The following is a 24,266-nucleotide window of genomic DNA, read 5'->3' on the forward strand; positions in this document are numbered from 1 at the left end:
TTGCGACGGAATTTTTATACGTCGCAATTTGCGACGGAAATAAAAAACCGTCGCTAATTCCGTCGCAAATATGCGACGGAAAAAAGTTCGTCGCAAATTTGCGACGGGAAAAAAAACCGTCGCAAAATCTGTTGCAAATTCGCGACGGAAATAAGTTCGTCGCAAATTTGCAACGGAAAATAAATCCGTCGCAAAATTTTCGTCGCAAATTTCCGACGGAAAAAAAAAACCGTCGTCAAATCCGTCGCAAATTTGCGACGAAAACGCACATCCATCGCAAATTTGTAGTTTATTAGCCCGTGATATTCCAGCCCTATCTCTCTCTCTCGCTCTCTCTCGCTGTCTCTCACTTTTCTCCCTCTTTCATATGTCTGAAATCAGCAAAATTCGCGCACGCACGTATTAATCTCGGTGAAGCTTTTGTACCGGTAAGTATCATTAGCTAGCTTCGTGACTATTCATCGTTGAATTGTAATTTCTTTTATTTTATATATGTTTATGTTTATTTTTTTTTCGTATCTGCATCACCGATTGAACGACCGTCGACACCTCGCTGGCCTTTGGATGAGGCAGAACGGCCATTTCCGTCGCAAATTTGCGACGAATAAGTGAAAATTCCGTCGCAAATTTGCGACGGATGAATTCCATTTCCATCGCACATTAAAAATTATTAAAAAATGATTCTTCAGTGATTATTCTTTTTGGGTATGTGTCTAATTGAAGGTCTCGCAATCCAAGTGGACGTTGCAATTCTCATCAAATTGACCACTTTCTCCTATCAATATTTCAGTCAAATATTTGGGTAAGTCTTCTTTACATGGTAATTTTTTCTATTTTTGCAATTTCATATTAATTGTTGCGTGAATAACAAAAATTATAATTTCAAAAATTTTATGGTTTTAATTAAGAAAAATAGATATGATATTTTAAATATTTTACCATAATTTTTTATTTTAATACAGACACAATGCAAAGAGAAAGGGCTTGGATGTATAATAAGAACTTACCTGGACGTCAAGGATTGACGAGATGAGTTTAAATCTTGGGTTGGAACTATTTTTAGACTTTGCTAGTAGTAAATATGAGTTCATGGATGGAAATAAGTTAAGGTGTCCGTGTAAAAAGTGCGGTAATGATAAATTTCTTGTGTGTGATCAAGTTAGAGAACACCTTACTAGATTTGGGTTTAGTCCGAACTATTATAATTGGACTTCCCATGGTAAACCATTTATATCTGATGAAGGATATGGAAGAAGTGACCAATTTTCAGTTAGGGAAGAATGTGGCTATTATGAGCAATTGAAGCCATACGAGAGGATGGTGATTGATGCAGCTAGTTATAATTTTGTCACAGAATCAAATCATGCAAGTACTAGTTTTACTCCTATACGTAAACAAGTGGGTACTAGTCATGCTTCACAATTGGAAGATATAGGAGTAACGGGTTTTGATGAGAATGTCTATAATGAAACTTTTCAATCTAATCAGTTCCGGGATGTGTTGAAAGCAGCAGATGAACCTTTATGGCCAGGTTGTGAGGACCACACTAAGTTATCGGTGACAGCCCGACTATTAAATATTAAGGCAGAGCATAATGTGTCTGCGGATTGCTTCAACTCTTTTGTTGAAGTAATGCGGGAATCATTGCCTCGTGATAACATCATGCCAAGTGATTTTTATGATATGAAAAAGCTAGTGGATAACTTAGGTCTTCCGGTTGTAAGGATTGATGTATGTAGTAGGGGTTGTATGATATATTGGAGAGATGATGAAAATGCAGAATCTTGCAAATTCTGTAGCCAACCTAGGTACAAGATTAACAGGAGATCGGGTCGTAATCAGAAGCGTAGACCATGCAAGCAAATATTTTATCTGTCCTTAATCCCTAGATTGCAAAGGCTTTATGCGTCTAAAGCCACTGCTAAACACATGACTTGGCATGCAAATCATGAAACAGAAGAGGGTCTAATGTGTCATCCTTCAGATGCGGAGGCATGGCAACATTTTGATAGAACACACCCTGAGTTTGCGATGGAGCCTCGGAACATCAGGTTAGGTCTCTGTGCTGATGGATTTGCTCCATTTGGGAAAACAGGAAAAAGTTATTCATGTTGGCCAGTTATCTTAACGCCGTACAATCTTCCACCTGGTATGTGCATGAAGACACCTTATATGTTTTTGACATTGATCGTGACAGGGCCGCAAAATCCGAAAAAGTTGATAGATGTTTATATGCAACCATTGATTGAGGAGTTACAACGGCTATGGGTTGAAGGTGTCCCTACGTATGACGTTTCTACCGATCAAATATTTGTAATGAAGGCTGGCCTTCTTTGGACGATAAATGACTTTCCAGCTTACGAAATGTTATCTGGATGGAGTACAGCTGGGATCTTAGGATGTCCGATATGTTTGGAGAGGTCAAAGTCATTTAGATTAAAACATGGAAAGAAGCCCAGCTATTTTGACTGTCACAGACAATTTTTACTGCCAAGTCATCTTTTCAGAAGGAATAAGAAAGAGTTCACCAATAATAGGACTGAAAGAACGCGTCCACCAATGAGGTTGACCGGCGATCAAATTTGGGAGCGTGTGCAGGACTTTCCAACTGTTATTGAGAACCCGCACGGCACGACTTTTGCGTACGGAAGTACACATAAGTGGACAAAACGCAGTATATTTTGGGATCTACCATATTGGAAGGCTCATCTTATTCATCATAATCTTGACGTCATGCACATAGAAAAGAATGTTTTCGACAATGTCATAAATACTGTGATGGATGTCGCCAGAAAAACAAAAAACAACTTGAACGCAAGAAAAGATATGAGAGATATTTGCGATTGGCCAATACTAGCTGTGGATACAAGCAGCAGGGGACCAAAATCGAAAGCAGTTTATACATTGGATAAGCAGCAGAGGCGAGTTGTTTGTCAATGGTTGAAATCTGTGCGGTTTCCTGATGGATATGCTTCGAACCTCGAGAGATGTGTTGATTTAAATGAATGCAAGTTCACAGGTTTGAAGAGTCATGATTGTCACATCCTGATGGAAAGACTAATTCCAATAGCTTTGAAGGAAGTTCTACCGAACTTTGTATGGGGCGCCATTACAGAGTTAAGCAATTTCCTCCATGATATTTGCTCGACAGTGTTAAAAGCATCGCACATGGAAAAACTAGAGAGAGATATTCCAATTATTCTTTGCAACTTAGAAAGGATATTTCCTCCAGCGTTTTTTGATTCGATAGAGCATCTCTTAGTTCACTTGTCTTATGAAGCCAAAGTTGCAGGTCCAGTCCAATTTCGATGGATGTATCCATTTGAGAGGTAATGTTTTTTTTAAAATACAGTTCAAATTAGTTTATCATATAATATGTTCCGATAAGCTTCTTTCTATTTCAACTAGATTCTTATATTATTTGAAGAAAAAAGTGAAGAATAAGGCACGTGTTGAAGCTTCAGTTTGTAATGCATATATTGTGGAAGAAGTGACAACATTTGCATCGTACTATTTTGAGCCACACGTTCAGTGCAAGAGGCAGAGAACAGGCAGAAATGATGAGGGCCCCATTGATCCCAATTGCACAGCGTTCTCTATTTTCAATTATCTGGGTCGACCAAGCGGCGCATGTCAGTTTCGTTACTTATCAGGCGAAGAATTTCATGCAGCCCGTACTTATATTTTACTGAACTGCCCAGAAGTCGAGCTATACTTCAAGTAAGTGTAAATTTGCAAATATATGTTTTGTGTGTCAAATATTTGCTAATATTTATATGGTTTTTAATATTAGGATTTTCCAATCTGAAATGTTTAGACTACAACCAAATGAGTTTGACCATTTGTGCGATGAACAATTTGCAGCATGATTCAAGACATATGTAAGTTGCCTATGGACCAAAACAAAGTTATTAAAATTATATACATCATTTAGTATAATATATATTATTGACTTTGCATGTGTAACCTTAGGTTCACAGTAATTATGATGAAATTGGAGGGCAAGGATTGCTATATCATCTGTCATGGGGTCCACAGTTAAGAGTTCGAAGTTGGCCAGCATATTTCATAAATGGATATAATTTTCATACTCAAGAATATGGAATGGGAAAATCCACAATGAATAGTGGTGTGTCTGTTCGGTCATCCAATAGTAGCAGTTCAGAAGATGATTTTTATGGCTTGTTGGATGAAATCATAGAGATAGAGTACCCTGGACCATTAATGATGCGGGTTGTGTTATTTAAGTGCACGTGGTTCGACCCGGTCAAAGGAATGAAGGTACATACGAAGTTCAATTTGGTTGAAATAAATCACAAGAAAAGGTATATGAAGTATGAACCATTTATCTTGGCACAATAAGCAATTCAAGTATGTTATGCATCATATCCTAGTTTGAAACGTGACAAAGCTGATTGGTGGGCTGTATGTAAAATCAAAGCACAGAGCAAAATCGAGGAACACTGGAAGGATAGAGCCTACCAACAAGAGGAAGTGTGTAACACGGTTGAAATTGAGGAATATAACATACCAACTTTACGAGATCCGTGTGGAGCAATGATAGATGTGGATCCAACTAAAATTTGCGAATTAAATGTACAAGAATATTCAGAATCTGATTTTCAGACAGATGATGAAGACAAAGACGAAGACGAAGACGAAGATGAAGATTAAAATTTTTGTCACAAAACACTATAGATGTGTAATTATTAACGCTACAAATACTATTTTGGTTATTATCATTATTGTTCTTGTTATTATTGTTATTGTGCTTTTTTAGTATTGTTATTGTCGATTATTCTTTTTATTTTAATTGATCATCCGAAATTTTGTCCCTAAATGCCGACAAGTCAAATATTATTAACGTGCCCTAACATTTTCGATATTCTAATTTCCATTGCAAAATTTGAGATGCTAAAATTTTGGACTGACAAAAAGATGTGGCAAATTTAGGACCCAAATAAATGAGATGCTAAATTTTTGACCGAAAAAAAGACGTCATAAATTTACAACGATATGTAGTATGTCCATATTTGTGACGGACCAGTATATTCCGTCGCAAATTTGCGACGGAATCAAGCTGTTCGTCGCAAATTTTCGCAAATTTTGGGAGGAAAATTTTACCGTTCGAAATTTGCGACGGATAATTTAATCCGTCGCAAATTTGCGACGGATTTTTATTTCCGTTGCAAATTTGCCACGGATTTTTTTTTACGTAGTAAATTTTTTGTCGGTCGAAAATTTGCGACGGACATACTTTAATCCGTCGCAAATTTGCGACGGAAAGTGGAGTTCCGTCGCAAATTTGCGACGGATCAGTATAGTCCGTCGCAAATTTGCGACGGATTAAATTATGTCCGCCGCAAATTTGGTGACGAAACTCAACCTATCCGTCGCAGATTTTGCGATGGACTATACTGATCCGTCGCAAATTTGCGACGGACTATCCTGATCCGTCGCAAATTTTGCGAGAGAATTTTTATGGTTCGAAATTGCGAACGGATTTTTTTTTACGTTGCTTGCGACGGATTTTTTTTTCCGTCGGAAATTTTTGTCGGTGGAAAATTTGCGACAGACATTCAAAGTCCGTCGCAAATTTGCGACGGAAGGAGGAGTTCTGTCGCAAATTTGCGACAGACATAGAAAGTCCGTCGTAAATTTGCGACGGAACTCCTCCTTCCGTCGCAAATTTGCGACGGACACTCCAATTTCCATCGGAAATTGCGATATTATTACCCCCTTCCCCGACGCCGCCCAAGCCCGATCTGCGCTGCTCCCCCGCCGCCGTCGCCGTCGCAGCCCATCGCCGTCGCCGCCCAGCCTCGCAGCCGCCCCCGCAGCTCCCGCGCGTCGCTGTCACCCCGCAGCCTCCCGCCCGTCGGCGTTCGCCGCCAGTGCCCATGACCCCCGCCCGTCGTCGCCCCCTCCCCCCTCCCACCGGTCGCGCCCTCGCCGTCGCAGCCGTCGCCGTTCTTGTCGCCGCCCGGCCTCGCATGCTGCCCCGCAGCTCCCCCGCTGTCGCCCGGTCGTGGGCCAGCCGCCCTGCCCCCGCCGTCACCCGCGGGTCGCACCCTCGCCCGCCTCGCCTCGCCGCCTCGCCGCGTCCAGAGCAACGGCCCGAAGCCTCGCCGTCGCGGCCTAGCCTCGCCGCCCTTGCCCGTCCGCCGGGAGCCACCCACTGTTGTCCGCCACGGCCGCCGCCGTCGCGTCGCCGCCCACCATCGGGCGGCCGAGGCTCTCGCCGGAGCAGCCCCCCGCCCGTTGCCGCCCTCGCCGGAGCTCACGGCCCACCGTCGTCGCCGGCCCGGCCGCCGCCGGCGCGACGCCGTCGTCACCGTCGCCGCCGCCCGGCCGCCTCGCCGCCGCCGGCCACCCGCCTCCTAGTCGCCGGCCGACGCCGTCGCCGCCGAGCCGTCGCCCGACGCCGTCGCCGCCGAGCCGTCGCCCGACGCCATCGCCGCCGAGTTCCGTCGTTGTTTGCCCGGTCGTGGCCGATCACCTGGCCGACTAGTCACCATTTAGGCCCACGCCCCCGTCGGGACTACAACTGTTCAATCGGCCGGTTTTTGTTGTCCTTGAACCAAGTAAGCAACTCCCTAAACCCAAGTTAGTATAATTAGGTAATTAGTCGGACTTGTTTAGGGATTATTTATGATCACTTTTCGTTGGCTAAGTTACGGGTCGATTTCAGGATTGCATGTGGCTTTGATCGATGGTCGACTGGTTAATTTGTCTATTATGTGAATGATTAAGTGTTAAATGACGATAGGGTGATTGATTAAGAGTTTTCACAGAAAATGCTTGAAAATTGAACAATTCTATAAAAAATCATGTAAAATTACGGAAAATTAAAAAAACGGTATATGTTGACAACAAATATGAAATTTGACCGTAAAAGTTTTTTAAAATTTTTAAAAAACTAAAATTTCATAATATCACAAAATAGCAAAAATTAATAGTGACCACCCATTTTGAGTGAAATTTAGAGTTTCTAACGTTCCAGGACAAAAAATATTAAAATATTAAAAATTTTCATAACCTTATAAAATGGCTTAAAATAAATGTGGTCACCCATTGTGAGGGAAATTTTTATTTTTTTTGGGTGAAAAAAAAATTAAAAATATATAAATTTTCAAAATTGCATAGAATTGCCTAGAAAACATGTGGCCATCAACTTGCAGTGAAATTTAAATTTTTTTAGGTGGCCAAAAAAAAATTAGAATTTAAAAAATTTTAAAACTTCGCGGAATGGCTTATAATACTTGTGGCCACCCACTTTTAGTTATATTTAATTTTTTTAACGTGCCCTAAAAATATTTAAAATAAAGAAGGACAAAAATTTTGGAAACTTTACCTAATAGCTTATACTACCTGTGGCCACCCAATTTTAGTATGGAAATTTTTTTTTATTTCACGGGAAAAATTTTATATTAAAAAATAATAATTTAAAAATTCTACAAATTTTTAAATTTCAAACCTTTACAGAATATCTTAGAATATCAGTGGCCACCAACTTTTAGTGAAATTTATTTTTTTTAGGTCCCAAAAAAAATTTAACAATAATAACAATTATTCTCTTACAAAACTTTACAGAATGACTTAGAATACCTGTGGCCACCCACTTTCAGTGAAATTTAAATTGTTGTACGTGATCAAAAAAAATTTAATCAAAATGAATGCGATTCATATAGTGATGTTTGATACCTGTGGCCACCCATATCGTGCTCATATATTGATGTTTCATATCAAATGAATGGGATTCATAGTATATTTGTTCGTAGGAAATTGCACGTCATAAGCAATCGACATTGACTCATTTCAAGGAAACATTTTCTCAATCTTTCCATCAAAATGGTAAGCTTCGTCATGTACATCATTATGTGTCCGTAATACGTGTCAATAGTTCTTTACATATTCGCATAACCTTCCTACTTGTCAGTATAAACGTGGAGGTCATTCGTATAGAAGACAAGCATCTTCCTCGTCCTCGTCCCCGGCCCTTTCCTCTTCCCCTGTCCCATCATCTAACCCTCAACCACAATATGGTCCATCACAATATGGACACGTTGGCCCTTCCTCCAATACTCAACAACATGTTACGGGACTTGGCCACATGCGAACTGAATCTCCTCCAGTTCAATCTCCTTTAGATCCCTCTCCTTCCGTTCCACCCCATTATTCGGCGGAACAATCGAATATTGACAGAAACACAGGTCAAGAAGATAACCGATTCTTCATATGCCCATTTGGAGATTCGTAAGTACTTCATTTTTATTTTAGTATATGTAATATTTAGGGCTTTAGATATTGATGTCAACTGAATTGTCGATGTTGCACAATATCCGTATGATTGCGAGATTCACGGATGCTCGTCTGCATTGTGAGGGAATTGAACAAAATAGTAAGAAACTTTTGGATGGGAGAGTATATTAATTACAGAAGTGTTCCACAAGAAGTGAAAGAAATGTGGTGGAATGAGTTCAAGGTAAGTTTTACATATTTTATTTTCTCACCAATTAAGTTTGGTGTAGTATATTGATGGTCAAGAATGATGTAAAGGGACCGAACAACTCGTAGTTTTCGATACCTAAAGGACCGAGATATTTTTCCCGACATGAACTTTACAAAATCTGTCTATATTTGTCTGGTGCATGGTTATGGATATGTGATCATCATAATAACTTTCAATTTGTGTTTTTATTCATTGTAGCGGAAGTTCAAGTGGGAGGAAGCGGAAGACAATGAAGTGAGAAGAATTTTCGATAAGAAAAACAATGATTTTATGCGAAATGTCATGAATAGAGCGAAGATCAAGCAAGTGAAGCCGTCTTTCTTTACAGCTGACAATTGGGCGGCAATTAACATATTTTGGGCATCTGAACAGAGTCGGCAACTCTATGAGCAGAATAAGAAGAATCGATCTTCTAGCTCTAGTGATGGGTCAGCCACATATGCTGGGGGTTCTATCAACATTGCGGAGCATCGCAAACGACTGGTAAGTCTGTTAAATGAGTTATAAGTTAATTTAATTCAATTACTCATGTTTACATTTTGTAGGCACAAGAATTGGGGACGGAACCCACATTTGCAACTACATTTGAATGCACATTTCAAAAGAAAGATAAGACATGGACTGGCGATCGAGCAAAAGCTGTTAAGGTATGTAAGGTTACACTTTGGCTTATATGTAAATTATAATGAAAACCGTGAATGCTTTCAATATTTATGGTAGATATATGTATATATATATAGTGATTTTATTTTCATCTACATTATTAATGTAGGAAAAATATGATGAACTTTTAATGAGCAGTGCTAGTGGTAGTGATGATTGTCCTGAGTCTGGGCCACCAGTTGATAATATGGCATTATGGATGGAGGCAGCGGGTGGGGTGAAAAAAGGGAAAATATTTGGGATGGGATCGTTGTCAAGGATGTACATGCCGAATAATCCTGGAAGTTCATCATCCACTGCGACTGGTCAAAGGAAGCCACGACAAGACGAGCAATTGACCCAAGAAGTGCATCGTCTGAATAATTTACTTGTTCAAAAGGACGAACAAATAAATAACTTAGAACAACAAATGAGACTCGTTATGCAACACCTTAACCTCAATCGCTACGACGATCCTCCTGTACCTCCAGCCAATCCAGTAGGTGATGGGCACAATGATGACCAACACATTGATGCCGAGAATGCTAATGATGATGATGATGATGATTTTCTCCAGTCTTTCTAGTTAAAATTCTCAAAATCGGGGGTAAGCTTGCTTCATAATCTTGGTTTTTCATAATTTCACTCATATTCATAAGTAAGAACATTTATGTTCGTCCTGAAACGTATTTTTGTTAACCCTCTTGTTATTTTACACCTAGTTCCACATCCATGCATAAACGCTTCTTTTATATTCTGGACTGATTTATGTATCGACATTTCCTCAGGTCTCGACAAAAGTGACTACTTTTGGTGTCCTGCCATCGTACCAAAGCTGCGTCTTCTTGTGTATGGTTTTTCTGCGTCTTCTATGGTTGTCCCGTCTCTTAGTTCATGTTTTGAATGTATTATAAGATTGAATATCCAATAGCATCATGTCAGACTCTGTAACTTTCCTTCAGTTATTTGTTTCAATTATATGTCATTGTGGCTTGTTTATCAGAATTTATGATTTGTTCGTTTTTCTGTTTCAATTATATGTCATTGTCTCCTTTGTTTGATATGGACAAGAATTTATGGCCGAAATGATGTAAACATAGCGACGAATATTTTAAGCCGAATTTTGCGATCATTACAGTTCGTCGCTAATTTGCGACGAATACATTTTTCAACGAATTTTTGCGACGAACTTTGAGACGAATTTTGCGACGAAATTGCAACGAAATTTGCAATGTAATTTGCGACGAATTTTGCAACGAAATATTTGCGACGGATTGTATTCGTCGCTAATTTTGCGACGAATTTTGCGACGATTTTGCGACGACATTTGCGACAAAATTTGCGACGAATTTTGCGACGAATTTTGCGACCATTTTGCGACGAAATTTGCAACAAATTTTGCGACGAATTTCCGACGAAATTTGCAACGAATTTTGCGACGACTTTGCGACGAATTTTTGCGACGAATTTGTGACGAATTTCCGACGAAATTTGCGTCGAATTTTGCGACGGATAGAGTTCGTCGCAAATTTGCGACGAAATATTTGCGACGGATTGTATTCGTGGCTAATTTGTGACGAATTTTGCGACGAATTTATGTTCGTCGCAATTTTGCGACGAACTTTTAAATTTTCCGTCGCAAAATTTTGCGACGACCTAGTAGCGACGGAATTTTTTAATTGCGACGAACTTTTAAATTTTCCGTCGCAAAATTTTGCGACGACCTAGTAGCGACGGAATTTTTTCCGTCGCAAATTCGATTTGCGACGGATTTTTCCAAATTTTCCGTCGCAAATTTCGTCGCTAATTCGGTGTTTTTTTGTAGTGTCAGTTTTCAATCTTAAAAATCGGATCGAGAATCAATCACTCCTAAATTATTGCTTCCTCTTGTTTTTCTCTTTCTGGGAAAGAAGGAAGCCACAAATTCTATATAACGTGGACATGCTGAGAGCCAATGCCCTCGTCGGCCAAGACTGTCATACTTTGTAATAAAGTCGCCATTCCATACTCATGGTCGATTTCATGCCTAACTTGACTGTTCCAACTTGGGATTGACATACAATGGTACGGTTGTTGAATGTTAGATACACGCACAAGATCTTGTTAATGACTGTCATTGAAACTCTTGTTAGATACGTTAATGAGGAATATTTCAATTTGCAAGAAAAATTGGACATTGAAAGATTGCTTACTCTGATGGGGCATTCACAATCTTTAGAAAGATTATAATCATCCAGTATTGGAGATGATCCAATTGCATGTCCATTATAAACCTTGTTATTAACTCAACTACTCTTAAACCTAAACATGTCCTTAAAAGGTTCAAGGAGAGATATGGGAAGCACTTTCCAATATGGTGGAGGGATCTCCTAATAACTTCTTTCCGTATTCTTTTTTTCTGGAAAGAAAAATAACGAGAGGGAACTTGAGGGCCTTCTGAGTAAAAAGGGTATACTCAACGTCAATTTTAGCTGGTTACTTTCTAGATAAGCTGGTATAGTAGCCACATATGCCCGGATGTGACAAGGGAGGAGTTTTGACTCTTGCTAGTTGGCTTGTGCTTTGCACGGTGTCTAATAATCGGCTTGCCAACTAATATTCCCGGTTATTAGATACTGTGCATTTGTAGAGAGAGATGGGCAAATGCAACGTGTGATGGTGGGTAGAACCAGGTGTTGCTTTGATGTGGTGTGAGAACTTTTCTAGCGGTGGTTGGCTCTATGAAGAACAAACAGGACACGTGGGTGATTTGGGGCCAGTTTATTTTCAAGATTGATACATTGGATATTGAATCTTGAGCTTCAATTATAAGAATGGGAAATCGTACCAACAGTTTTGACCAGTTTCTCTGATATGAAATCAAGTTTGAAAAATGATTCAGATCAGTTTGTATCAATTTTATGGGATTTGAACAATGAGTTGGAAATCATGGAGAACTATTAGAGATTAAGTCAGTCAAAAGAGAGGAGAGCTGCTCCGACGCGGTTGAGGACTGGCTCCAACGCGGTTGCCCCGATCTGTGCCGCCTCCATCCCCGACGACGAACTGTGTTGCTGCTACCTTCTCGAGCGGGGCCTGCTGTTGCTGCACAGAGCGTCGACTCAGCCACTCCGCCCTGCATCAAAAGCCTGATCGCAACAACTTTGCTGTTGATCCTCCCAGAAATTGGTGGCTGTTTGCTGTGGGACTCTGTTCTAGGTTGCTGAGTTGTTGAATTTCTGGGGATGCTGAGTTGCTGTTTGCTGAAGGTGATGTCCACGAGCAGCAGAATAGAGAATGCATACTAGGTGTTCGACAAAATTCCTCAAAGAAGGAATGTTGTCCACCTGACTTGCGAAGTGCAACCTTCCTCGGGCATGCGTCTCCAGGACCACGACCGAACTCCTCCAACTCCACGACCTGTCACTGCTCCTCTGCCACGAGTTTGACGCCGGCTCCGACGTTGTTGCCCCAGTCTATGCTGCTCTGGATTGCTAGAGGTGATGTCCAGTGTTCAACAAAATTCCTCAAAGAAGGGAAATTGTCCTTTAGCTGTGGCTGGACTGGTTGGTTGGTTCTGGTCGTGATCCATGGTTCAGGCCCTTGATCGCGTCGACCCAGACGCCTCTCCATGCAGGATTCGACGCACCTCCTCTCTAAAAAATATTGCTCCATCAGCGATGGTCCAAACTCGTAGCAGCAAATCTAGTGTTCTGAAAACCTCAATATCCAAGAAGTTGAAGAACCAAGCTACTTCAGCTGAGATTAAAAGCAGCCTTTTCAAATCTTTAAAGGAGAAAGAGGTTGAGACTTTGAACTCAATTGCTCCGAAAACTTGTTCCAACTGTGCCAATATAGTTCAAAATTGTAATCTTAATGCTGGATGTGGCTGTGGTAATCTCGATTGTAATTTGGCTATTGATATCGGTGGTGTCAAGCCTGCTTCTATGAGTCCAAATTGTGTTGCTGAACCCGAAGTTGAAGCCTCCATTAAGGAAGATGGTATTATGTGCAATAGTAGCATGACTGGATCCATCTTTGCTGAGTCACTTCCTAGCCAAGATCCACCTTCACCGAACCCTGCTGCTGCTCCAAATCCATCTTGGAAAAGTATTACCATGGTGAAGATCTCCCAAACAGCAAAATTGGATTTCATCCCTCCAAACAAACACGGCAATAAGCTAGGTGCCCCCCCCCCCCCCCCCCCTCCCCCGGAGATTATTGAAGAAGGGAAGGCACACTTTGAGAACTGTCTTGTTGGTCACTTTCTCATTGCTAATGTCTCATTTTACCGGGTGAGAGGTATCGTTGAAAAACTCTGGGGCAAAGAAAATCTTTTAGAAGTTTTGGCTACGGAAGACGGTTTTTTCTTTTTCCGATTCTCTAACGTCCAAAAGCTAGTCGAGGTTATGGAGATGGGGATATGGGACATAGCTGGCAAACCATTATTTTTACAGAAATGGCATCCCCAAATCAGACTGGAAAAGGCAAAGATTACTTCCGTGCCAATTTGGGTACGTCTCTATAATATACCCCATGTCCTTTGGACCAAAACCGGTCTAAGCTATGTGTGCAGCTTTCTTGGTAGACCTTTGTACATGGATAAGGCTATCGAGGAAAAACGACGACTAACATTTGCTCGTGTATGCATTCTCATGGACTTTGATAGCTCATTCCCGGAAAATTTTGATCTTGATATGGGAAACGAGGAAACCTTTGGGATTACTGTTGATTATAGCTGGATTCCGCTAAAATGCAAAAAATGTAACTGCTTTGGTCATAAGGATTGCAATGTGCCGAACAAGACAATATGGGTTCCTAAATCCCAATCGGTGGCAAGACCACCGGAAAATAATGCTTCTATTGCTCCCATCCCACCTGGAGCGATTACCAAAGTGCTGCCAAATAAAAATTCCTCGGCCATACTATCGAAAGCTCCTGCTCCTGTCACTGATACTGGTATTTCCATGGTCAATCAGCCGAAGAATCTTGTTCGTGATGCTTCACAGTCAGGTTTTTCCTATACAAATGTCAAACATGGTGGAAGTCAGAAGTCAGGCTCCATTAACAAAAGTAGAGATACTTTCAATTCTTTGAATCTATCTCCAAATAGATTTGCGTTATTGGACGAGGGCGATCATTCTGCTATTTCTGATTGGCCCGTTGCTCTACTTGGGGATGTGGGGAGTGGAGCGGAACCCCCTGACCAATGAATATCCTCTCATGGAACGTACGGGGCCTTAACAGTAGCCCCAAACAAAAGGAAATTGTAGATTTTGCTTTATCTCAAGATCCTTCTATTCTTATTTTGATTGAGCATAAAATAAAAGAGGGAAATGCGGAATTTGTCATCAATAGTAAGTTTCGAGGCTGGAAATTTATCCATAACTATCAGAACAGCAGTCTGGGTAGAATATGGGTATTATGGAAACCATCTATTTTAAACTTGACTATGATGGAAGGTTCGGCTCAAGTCATTCACTGCCTTGTTGAAAAACCAGGAGATGACTCATTTCTCCTATCTGCAGTTTATGGAGGCAATTCTGAAACTGAAAGGAGATCCCTATGGCATAATGTTAATACATTCTCCACTGGTAATACAGGAAATATGCCTTGGTTACTTATAGGTGATTTCAATGAAACGAGAGATACAATTGAACGGATCGGATCTAATACCCGATGGACTTCTGGAATGGATGAGCTAAACACAATGATTGAGGAGCTGGCGCTGATTGAGCCTAATTCCACAGGCCCATTTTTCACATGGACAAATAAAAGGTCCAATGATGATCTTAGAGCAAGCAAGATTGACAGGGTCTTCATTAATGCAAATTGGCAGAACAGGTACTCTCATTATTCGGTAGAATTTTTACTGCCGGGTGTTTCAGATCACTCTCCATGCCTAGTGCGTCTTAACACCACTGATAGGAGAAGGAAGCCCTCTTTTAAATTCTTCAATTTCTGGACTGAAAGTCCCGATTTTCTACCGATTGTCTACGCTGGCTGGCAACTGGATTTTAGAGGATCCAAAATGTTTATTCTGGTGAACAAGCTCAAAGCATTGAAACAAAAACTCAATCACTTGAATAAATCTCAATTTAGTGACCTATGTCGTAAGGTCAAAGATGCTAGAGCGAATCTACAGCGAATACAACGAGATCTTGCATTGGACCCGTACAACATAAACACCCGGGATGAAGAAAAGGCACAATTGGAGCAACTATTGACCCATAGCAAACATGAAGAAGTCCTCCTAAAGCAAAAATCTAGAAATCTATGGTTGAAGGAGGAGGACAACAACAGCAGGATTTTCTTTGCCTCCATGATGCGTAGAAGTGCTCAGAACAGAATTAACCAGCTCTCACTCGATGATGGCACTACTATAACAGATGAAGGAGTTCTTAGGGATGCAATTGTATCTTATTATCATCGTGTACTTGGTAGCTCCAGGCACACTCATTTCCCTTACGAACGATTTGCTTCCCTATTCCCTGAAGATGTCAGTACCGCCATCATTTTACCAGACTTTCAACGTACTGAGATCATTAAAGTGCTCAAAGGCCTAAATAATTTCAAAGCCCCGGGTCCAGATGGATACAATAGTTTATTCTTTAAAAAAGCCTGGCCCATCATAGGGCGTGATATAGAGGATGCTATCATGGACTTCTTCTCCTCTAGAAGACTGCTGAAAAAATGATATGCTCTTAAAAATTCGAAACTTCCATGATTAAAATTGCAATTAGAGAAAGTCATCAAGGCTGTAAGGTCCAATTGTGATGATGAGTACTATGGTAAATATGATACAATTGGACAACAAATGGGGCCATTTGCCAACTGTTTGCAAGATTGGGGGATGATTGCCCAATATGCTATGCCATGTAGTCCTGAAGAAAACATTATGGTCAAATCGCACTCTTACGGATATGGTGAGGAGTATGATGAGTAAGTGTAACTTACCGGATTATCTTTGGGGTGAAGCTCTTAGGGCTGCCATGTATATCCTAAACAGACTCCCTAGAAAATCTGCACCTAAAACACCTTGCATAATTTGGACCGACAGAAAACCTTCCCCTAACCATACTTGCATTTGGGGCTGCACAGCTGAGGTAAAAATCTATGACCCTTGCAAGAAAGAGAATGATCATAGGATTACCTGCTGCTTCTAGGGGTGTCAAAAATCGATCCGAACCGAAATTTCGTGCATTTTCGATTCGGTTCAAGTTTCAAATCGGATGAGCTGCCAGTGAACTGGAGGCTGAACTGAGACGAATTGGTTAACTGCAGCAGGGGGGCTTTTTGCGAGGAAAACACTGATCGGGGGCCTTTTTCGGAGAAACGGAGACTTGGGGGGGCTTTGTGAAAATTTCTCCTGGAAAAAGTTAACTCGATCGTGATATATATTGTTTTGAATTGTTTGGAATATTTAGGTCTGTATCCAATTGCGCGACAGAATCAAACGACTCGTGACACCGATGATCTCTCTCTCTCTCTCTCTCTCGCTCTGGCTCTGTGTGGACTGTACAGAGTGACTGATTTCCTTCCTTCCCACCACCCAACTTACGCTCAGCATCTCCCCCACTTCCCTCGCATCCTTTGAAGTCTCTCTCTCTCTCTCTCTCTCTCCCCACTTCGGTTCTCACAACCTCTGCACTTCTCTCTCCAACCGCCTCCCGCCCTCTCTCAATTCTTCCTCCGCCGGTTTTCCATCAAACAGGTGGGTCGCGCCATCATAATGCGCGCGTTCTGAAGTTCGCAAGCGCAACCGGAGCGCACCCTTTTGGTTTTTTTTTTGTCTTCACAATCTGCATGTCTGAGCTTTCTCGCTTCCCTTCGGGCTGTGCAGCGGAAATTTGAAGTGACCCAATTGCGGGGCGTTCGGAAATGGACCTGATTCTCCTGGAGGAAAAGGATGCTGCCGATTGGGTTTACAGAGGCGAAGGAGCTGCGAACATCGTCCTCGCTTACGCTGGATCCGCTCCACATCTCGTGAGTAGTTTGTTTGTGCTTCGAATTTCGGCGCATTAAGTTAAAGATTGCGCCCTGTGAAAATTTGGAACTCTGTTCTCGAGAGATGGAGTGAAATTCTGTCGAATGAGTTGTTATGATTGCTGCTGCAACTTCTTTTTTAGTTTCGGAACGGAGGAGGGAAATACGGTGCTTGAAAAGTCCGAGGACGTTGTTCTAGGGATGTTTTCAGGGAAGGATAATGCTTGGAAAGTCCGAGAAATTTGTTCTGGGAATCTTCTTTCCTGACCACTACAATCTTTTATCCCCGAAAATAGCACTAATTGGAATGAACCCCCTTTCCTGTACCCATGTGGCCACTGACGTCAATGTCATTGCTGTTGTTGTGTATTGCATTCTTGCTTTGCTTTTGCTTATCCCAACAAAGAAAAAAAAAGAATCTTTGGGTTTGCTTTCTCTCCTGGTAAATGAGTGAAGGATAGTAAAACTGTCGTGCTGAATCTTCACGTAAATGGATGTGCCTTCACCTTTTCCACTAATGAGGTCTCAGGAATTTGATCTTAAAGTCCTTTTTAGTATCTTTTTCTTTTGGATGATGAAGAGATGTGTGATTAACTGGGGCAAATTAGTGTGATTGCTGCTCTACTGTTTGTCTAGGTTGGAAAAGTTTTGCGGATACACAAGGCTCCCGAAAATGGAACACATTGCTCCAATGGTTCCTTGAGCTTTTCCAAGCACGAACGTCTCTTGTGGAAAGATTTTGAAGAACTTGTACAGTCCCCGACTAAAGAAATTGCAGCCCAGCAATATGCACAACATGTGATTAGCCCGTTGTTAGGTTCAAAACATGTAGATGCCGGGGTATGTGCGCTTGTCCTTGTTTTGTTCTTTTCCCGAGTTGATTCTCAGAATTTATACTGTTGCATCGGTGTTGATCTTTGAGAACGATTAATATATTACTCCTAAGCCTTTGAATAGTTTAAATCGATTAATTTTTTAAAGACCTTGATTTTAACTCTTAGTCTAAGGCCATTAAATTGGTGGCTTTATAAGTTGCCTTGTTATCTTTGAGCCTTCCAGAATATTTGCTTGATGGTATGTCGAGATATATGCTTACACCCCCCTAGAAAGCTACTCCGGACCATTCAATCAGTACAGTATTGTATGCTTTCGTATACATCAAAGCTCGTACTTGTTTGCTGGTTGGATAATGAATGTTTACAATGGCATTATCGAAGTACAAAATTTCATACAACAATCATATCTCTAGCTGCTCTAAGACATATTCCTTACGCTTTAGTTTCTGTTCATATTGCCGAAAAAAAAAAATTGATACACAGCATAAAATATCTTTTTCCCTCTCTGCCATCATTTCTTTCACACTGCAGATTCAAGTCCTTGTATCTAGGGAATTTCTTGAGGAAATTGAGAGAAATATTAAGAGTCATCGTCCTGATTGGCGAATCGATGCTGCCAAGGTTGATACACTTAACGAATCTGCACTTCTAATTTCTGACCATTCCCTTTTCCCTCATGGTGAGTACTTCTGTCCAATCTTTACCCTCATTTCGGGACTTTGTAGTTGACTAACTTCCTCCTATTCAATATGTACACAGTAATACTTTGACGTTTTGAAGTAAGACTTCTCTATTAACTGAATATATTCCATCAGCTAAATAAAATATCTTCACCAATAAATGTCATTTTGTTGGACCCCACGATTGGCTTCTGTAAGCTTTAGGTGTAAAAGGAAAGATGCATACAATGAAATTGCCCAGACTGTGTACATGTCCTCCCCTGTTGCTAGGATCCTTCACAGAGATTATTCAAAAGTTTGCTATTTTACTGCTCCATTGATTTTCATCATTGGGCAAAGGGACACTGTATGAACTCAATTTTAAGATGTCAGACTTATCCCAAGAAGCAAATAGCCTTGTTCATTAACTGGGTCTTGCAAATATAAGCTCGAATGAAGATTGTAAATGAATTTTTTGCATGATCTCCAAGATAGAGTATTTGCTTATTATATCTATTTTGTTTCAGGTATCTTCAAAGGCAATGCCTGCATATCTGTAGAGATAAAGGTGCATCACTTTAGCTACTTCTTCTTTCTGCAATGATTCATTTGTTGCATCTTTTTTATCCTCGAGTTTGTGAAAGTTGTTCATTTTTTTGCATGCTTTTTTTCCGTTTTGGAGTTTAGCCCAAATGTGGATTTCTACCATTCTCCAAACACATTGCCAGGCAGAATGCAATTAAGAGGAGCACTACTCGTTTTAAAATGCACCAAGTCCTGAAGTTCCGTCAACAAAAGGTAATAGTTTAAGATTCTTTTTGAATCACAAAGATTACTTTCCTTATACCGGTGCCAAATAGTAGTGCTACCTTGCAAAACCGCTCAAATGGTGTAGCCACTTGTATACAAGAAAGGAAACAAAACTAATTGGATCTGTCAACCTATTGGATCCCATATATGAAGTTGCGCTTTGCTATTGTACCAAAATACATAGGTGGAAAATATTTTCTCATTTTGCCAAGAAGACTCTGTACCTTTAAGAGCTCCTGGTTTTCGTTCCAAAGATCAGCCAAAGAGCAGCTAGAGGAGTTATTTAAGTCATTTCTTTCCCTTGTAGGAAGAGTCATCCATTCCCAGTCTACCTTAGTTTCTTCTCCAAGGAGCCCATCTTACAATTATAATAATCACAGACAAAGCACTCATCCCCTTCTATCTCATTTAGCTGCAATGCAGTAATTGTAAAAAGAGGTCCCATCTCGCTTTGTGAGTTTACTTCAGTAGTTTAGCTTAAAGTCACTCTTAACAGATTTGAGCTATGATTCCCTTTCTCTTGGTATTAGAAAGCGTGCAGGCTTTTTATTTTGAGTGGGTATGCCATGGTATGTAATTAAGTCTGACCAGTACCTTTTGCATTTTTTGTCCAGATACCAAATCTAAGTGAATATGATCCGTTGGATCTGTTCTCTGGATCCAAGGAAAGAATACATGAAGCTTTAAAAGCTTTGTGCAACAACCCGCAGAACAATTTCCGCGTGTTCTTGAATGGTTCTCTCATTTTGGGTGGGTTTGGTGGTGTTGCAGACAATTCTACCACAACTGCTGAAGCACTTGAAGATGTATTTAAATATGTCATCGAGGCAGATGATGGTTTACGAATGACAAGTTTTCTTGAGCTTCTCACCGAGACAGTTTATAAATCTGGAGTATTGGACCGTCTTCTTGATGTTCAGAAGCTCGATAATTATGATGTAGAAGGAGCAATTCATGCATACTATAATTTTATATCTCAACCTTGTTCAGTATGTAGACAGCTGGGTGAAGACAAAGTCTCGCCCATATCTACCTTTTTGCATGCGCTTCCTCCCAACGAGAGCTTGGAGATTGTGAAAAAATTTTTGATAGCTGCAACTGCAAAAGATTGCAGTTTAATGTTTTGTTTCAGACGAAGGGAAGATGGTGGTTCAGATTCTCCATATGACCGGGTTTACCTAGAGTCAACTAACCAAGTGTTTGATTATAAGGTAAAACATATCTTTTGTAGTTAAAAGCAATGGTATCTTGATTTGATCTTTTGTTGAAGATTCTGCTCGTCGTAAGGGATTTAGTCTTTCTATCTTTAATGCGCCTAGAAGTGAACTATATTGAATATCACATTGATCACTTTGTGGTAAAAAGGAAATTATACAATGATATGTTTCTTAAAAGTTTGCAGAAATTTTCTTGCTATCTGGCGTTTTATCATGTTGCTAGTGTATTTCATGCAATAAGGTTCATCTATACGATAAAGTATTATGATTTTGGTGCCAAATAGTTCCTGTATTCTGGTCAATGCTGCTTTATAATTATCCATCTAGCTACAACCCAAAAAGAAGATAAACCATCTGCTAGTATTGCAGTAGTTTCAGCATGAATTTTGAGTTTCTTGTTTCATGTAAGTTCTTCCGGAAGTAATGACTTATGTAAGATGCAATCACGTAGGTGCATTTCATTGACCTGGATTTGAAGCCTTTGGAGAAGATGGAGTACTACTATGAACTAGATCAGAAGATTGTGAGCGCCTACACTGAGGCCCTGCAAAATGGACCGGGAACAGAGAACAATCATACCGTCAAATTGTATGAAAGTATACAATGATGGAGGACATACTGTATAGCCTAGGGATTACAGTTGTTGATGATTCTGTGGTAAGTGTTACATGTGTACCATTGAATGGTTGGAGTAGTATTTGAAGGTTTTCTGTAAAAGCTCTCCAAAGGTTTGGATAGAGACTTGACCTATGGGCAGAGATTTTGGTGTAAACTTAATTGTCAGTCCCTTCAAGATGGAAAACATTTTACACTCTACATCGATGGTAGCTCTTTTTAGCAAACGTTAGCAGCTACGAGTAAGCAGTATCGTGCTTTGATTATTACTTCTACTTCGCTGTTACATTTATTAATAAATGGCTAAAGCTGCCGCACGAACTAATTCTTGCTCCAGATTCCTGGTTTCAAGGACTTTTAAATTACAATGGTCACAGGTACTTTATGATTTTGTTGTCAAATAGTTTTGCTCTACAAGGTTTGAAAGACCTTTATGTCTTTCAAGGAACCAGAGCTATGAGAGTCCATACGCTTCCAGAAGCAGCTGCTGCTATATGCTTAACCAGATATTCTTTATGTGAAGGCCGGTCCTGGTACAGATGTGTATTAGTTCTTGCATCATCTAGATACATATACGCATCTATCTGCACATATTAATTCGATATTCTTTCCTTCTTATGCGGAGGCTCATGCAGCTTTGACAAGTTAGGTGAACAACTGAGTGTCCAAAAGGAAATAAATAATAAAAGAAAGATGATATGGACGGGACAGAGTTTTTGGCCATGGCCGCAGAGCCCAATAGAAAGTGATGGATTAACTACTTAAAGGGTCATACCATCCCATACCACATGGCTTATTAATTCATCCAGCTGGATCTTGATTTTTTGCATTTTTCTTTTCTTCTTGTTCTTTAGCTGTATGCTAAATGTGCTGGATGAAGTGTTGCCCTGTCCATCCCTCAGTACACTAATAACTGCAAGTTTTTGGTGTTTCTGGCGCAATATATGTGACATAACCTTTTAAGATTAATTTCTATATCGGATGAAATTTAGCAATCTATTTTCTAGGTTCTGAGGATGTTGTGTAGTTGGAAATGAATGAGCTGCCTGTCTTCTTAATGAGCTCATTAAGCAAACCGACAATCTGGGTGGTCAAGATGTACAAGTAGTTGTAGTCGTCTATTTGGAGATGCAAACAGTCCTTATGAACCCGATGGAACCAAATGCAAGGTGTATATCCTGTGCTTTTGATATCCGTGGGGCTCCATTGTCTCTGTCTCTTTGTACCTTTTTTAAGGAAAAGCTTTCCAATGTGGCGTCAAGACATGCACCTCTTGCGCTAACATTATTCATTATCAGAGTTGTACTGAGAAGCTGATCCCTTCTATGACTGTCTAATTAGCACTCTTTAAGGATCTGATTCTTTACTTGAGTGGGATTTGCTGCAGATGGTTGCAGAACTGTCCGCAAGCCAATATCGGCGTGATAGCAAAGCAACCATTCCACGGACAAAACATTGCCAGTTCGTCTTACCTTCATCTTTTGAAAGACCGGATCTGATGAACAAACTCCAAGTGCTTATAGCTATCTTACTATTTCCTAGAGGATGTTCAGGTAATCTGGTGCAAGTAGCCTAAGATATTCAGAGGACGTTCTTGATTGGCAATTAATACTGTTCCGACACACATTTACTTCCAGTTACCAACCCACCCTGCCACTCCATTTAGTTTTCAACCAATGGGGCCCATTAGCAACGAGAGAGAGAGAGAGAATTCCTGTTACAACCCAATAGATTAAATTCGTGTTTCCTTAGTAAATTACACTGATGTATTAGTTATATATATAGCAGATTCTCTAGCTTTAGTATCTTGCTCCATTTGTCAATAACCATGTCAAAGGTTTTTCCTTTTCTCCCCTAGTTTCTAATCTTGTGATCTTGCTGCTATAAGTAATGCTTTTAGTTGTGCATGTGATTCCTGAGTGGCTCATTTTCCTATGCAATTCTCTGCTCACTCTGACACAGCAGTACTTTTTCCAGCTCTTAGATGCTCTGTTTCTGCAAGTTCAGAGTCTGAGCAACTTCTGACTGCACTTTCTCTGTTGTAGAAAACCATAGTGTCAGTGGAGCTGCTGTGTTCAAAGTGCAGGCTCAAGGTTATGAAATTGGTGGCCACCATTGAAGGCATTACTTCCATTGTCCTTGACCCATCAAAGAACACTGTGACAGTGATTGGTGAAGCTGATCCAGCAAAGATCATAAAGAAGGTGAGGAAGTTCAGAAAGTCTGCACACTTTGTGAGCATCGGGCCTCCAAAAGAAGACAAGAAAGATGAAAAGAAATATAGTATGATTCCTCAGACACCCAAGACTTGTCAGAGATGTGTTTGGTATGTAGTTGCAGAAGATCGCTACCACAATTACTGTTCGATAATGTAAGCAGGTGCCATTTTCTTCATCGTTCGAGGGGCAATAAGAGCAATGTTTTGTCGGGGAAAACATGGAAAAGAATTGTGTTCATTGCTTGCGCCTTCCCTGGGTCTTGCTTCAACATTGGACATGATATAACATGAAGACTACGACTATCTATCCAACCGTGATTATTCTTTCAGAACACATTTAGAAGTGTTTCGTTTATTTCTTTAGAATTTTAACTGTGACGTGCAATGGAAATTACGTCAAGAATCCCTTTTCCCCCTTCCAATGGTAGCTTGTTTTTAGCTGGGCCTCAGTTATGTTTTCGACTTGAGTGTATGATTTGCCTCGAGCTCTTCTAAGAGGATAACAAGCTCACTCCGTTCAAGCTCTTATAAAGAGTGTAAGGAGCTCACTCCGTATTACGAGGCATTCTTTGGTCCACCGGTTGCATCTCAATCTTTAAATCACATAGATCCCATGAGAAACTTACCAACATTAAAAGCTTAGGTACATTGAATTTAGTTACGCTCAGATCACCTACGAATTTTCCTGTACAATTGGTGGTACTTGTAAAAAGGCGTGTTGAGAATTCTCCTTTATTTTGGACGTTTTATTATACCTTTAAAGTTTCCACAAAAGATGATTTAAAGTCGCGT

General features: G+C 40.5%; 3 protein-coding genes across 10 annotated transcripts; all 3 read left to right on the forward strand.

Moving 5' to 3' along the window:
- The first annotated feature begins 14,588 nt into the window (after nucleotides 1-14,588).
- Nucleotides 14,589-15,830, forward strand: LOC115679592 (uncharacterized). Its single transcript, XM_030603205.2, has one exon. It carries the CDS (start codon nucleotides 14,589-14,591, stop codon nucleotides 15,828-15,830), a length of 1,242 nt encoding a protein of 413 aa, XP_030459065.2.
- Nucleotides 15,831-16,587: 757 nt separating this feature from the next.
- On the forward strand, nucleotides 16,588-22,251 carry LOC115679683 (inositol-pentakisphosphate 2-kinase-like). 8 transcript variants are annotated; one of them, XR_008815255.1, is made up of 10 exons: nucleotides 16,590-16,847; nucleotides 16,977-17,119; nucleotides 17,756-17,959; nucleotides 18,487-18,634; nucleotides 19,142-19,182; nucleotides 19,302-19,412; nucleotides 20,039-20,635; nucleotides 21,093-21,298; nucleotides 21,702-21,799; nucleotides 21,882-22,251. XR_008815255.1 is itself a non-coding variant. In XM_056306546.1 (8 exons), the coding sequence occupies exons 2-8, from the start codon at nucleotides 17,015-17,017 to the stop codon at nucleotides 21,246-21,248; spliced, it is 1,362 nt and encodes a 453-aa protein (XP_056162521.1). In that variant the 5' UTR covers nucleotides 16,591-16,847; nucleotides 16,977-17,014; the 3' UTR covers nucleotides 21,249-21,483. The 8 variants fall into 8 exon arrangements, 2 of the variants coding, with proteins under 2 accessions (XP_056162523.1, XP_056162521.1); XR_008815256.1 differs by having other exon boundaries at nucleotides 21,702-21,789; XR_008815259.1 differs by having other exon boundaries at nucleotides 21,709-21,799.
- A 564-nt stretch (nucleotides 22,252-22,815) lies between these two features.
- Nucleotides 22,816-23,808, forward strand: LOC115679591 (heavy metal-associated isoprenylated plant protein 2-like). Its single transcript, XM_056306549.1, has 2 exons — nucleotides 22,816-23,093; nucleotides 23,302-23,808. Exons 1-2 carry the CDS (start codon nucleotides 23,085-23,087, stop codon nucleotides 23,629-23,631), a joined length of 339 nt encoding a protein of 112 aa, XP_056162524.1. The 5' UTR covers nucleotides 22,816-23,084; the 3' UTR covers nucleotides 23,632-23,808.
- The last annotated feature ends 458 nt before the right edge of the window (nucleotides 23,809-24,266 follow it).

Source organism: Syzygium oleosum, unplaced genomic scaffold (genome assembly GCF_021117445.2).
Source record: "Syzygium oleosum isolate NSW1041296 unplaced genomic scaffold, Sole_v2.1 Sole_v2.45, whole genome shotgun sequence".
Lineage (NCBI taxonomy): Eukaryota > Viridiplantae > Streptophyta > Magnoliopsida > Myrtales > Myrtaceae > Syzygium > Syzygium oleosum.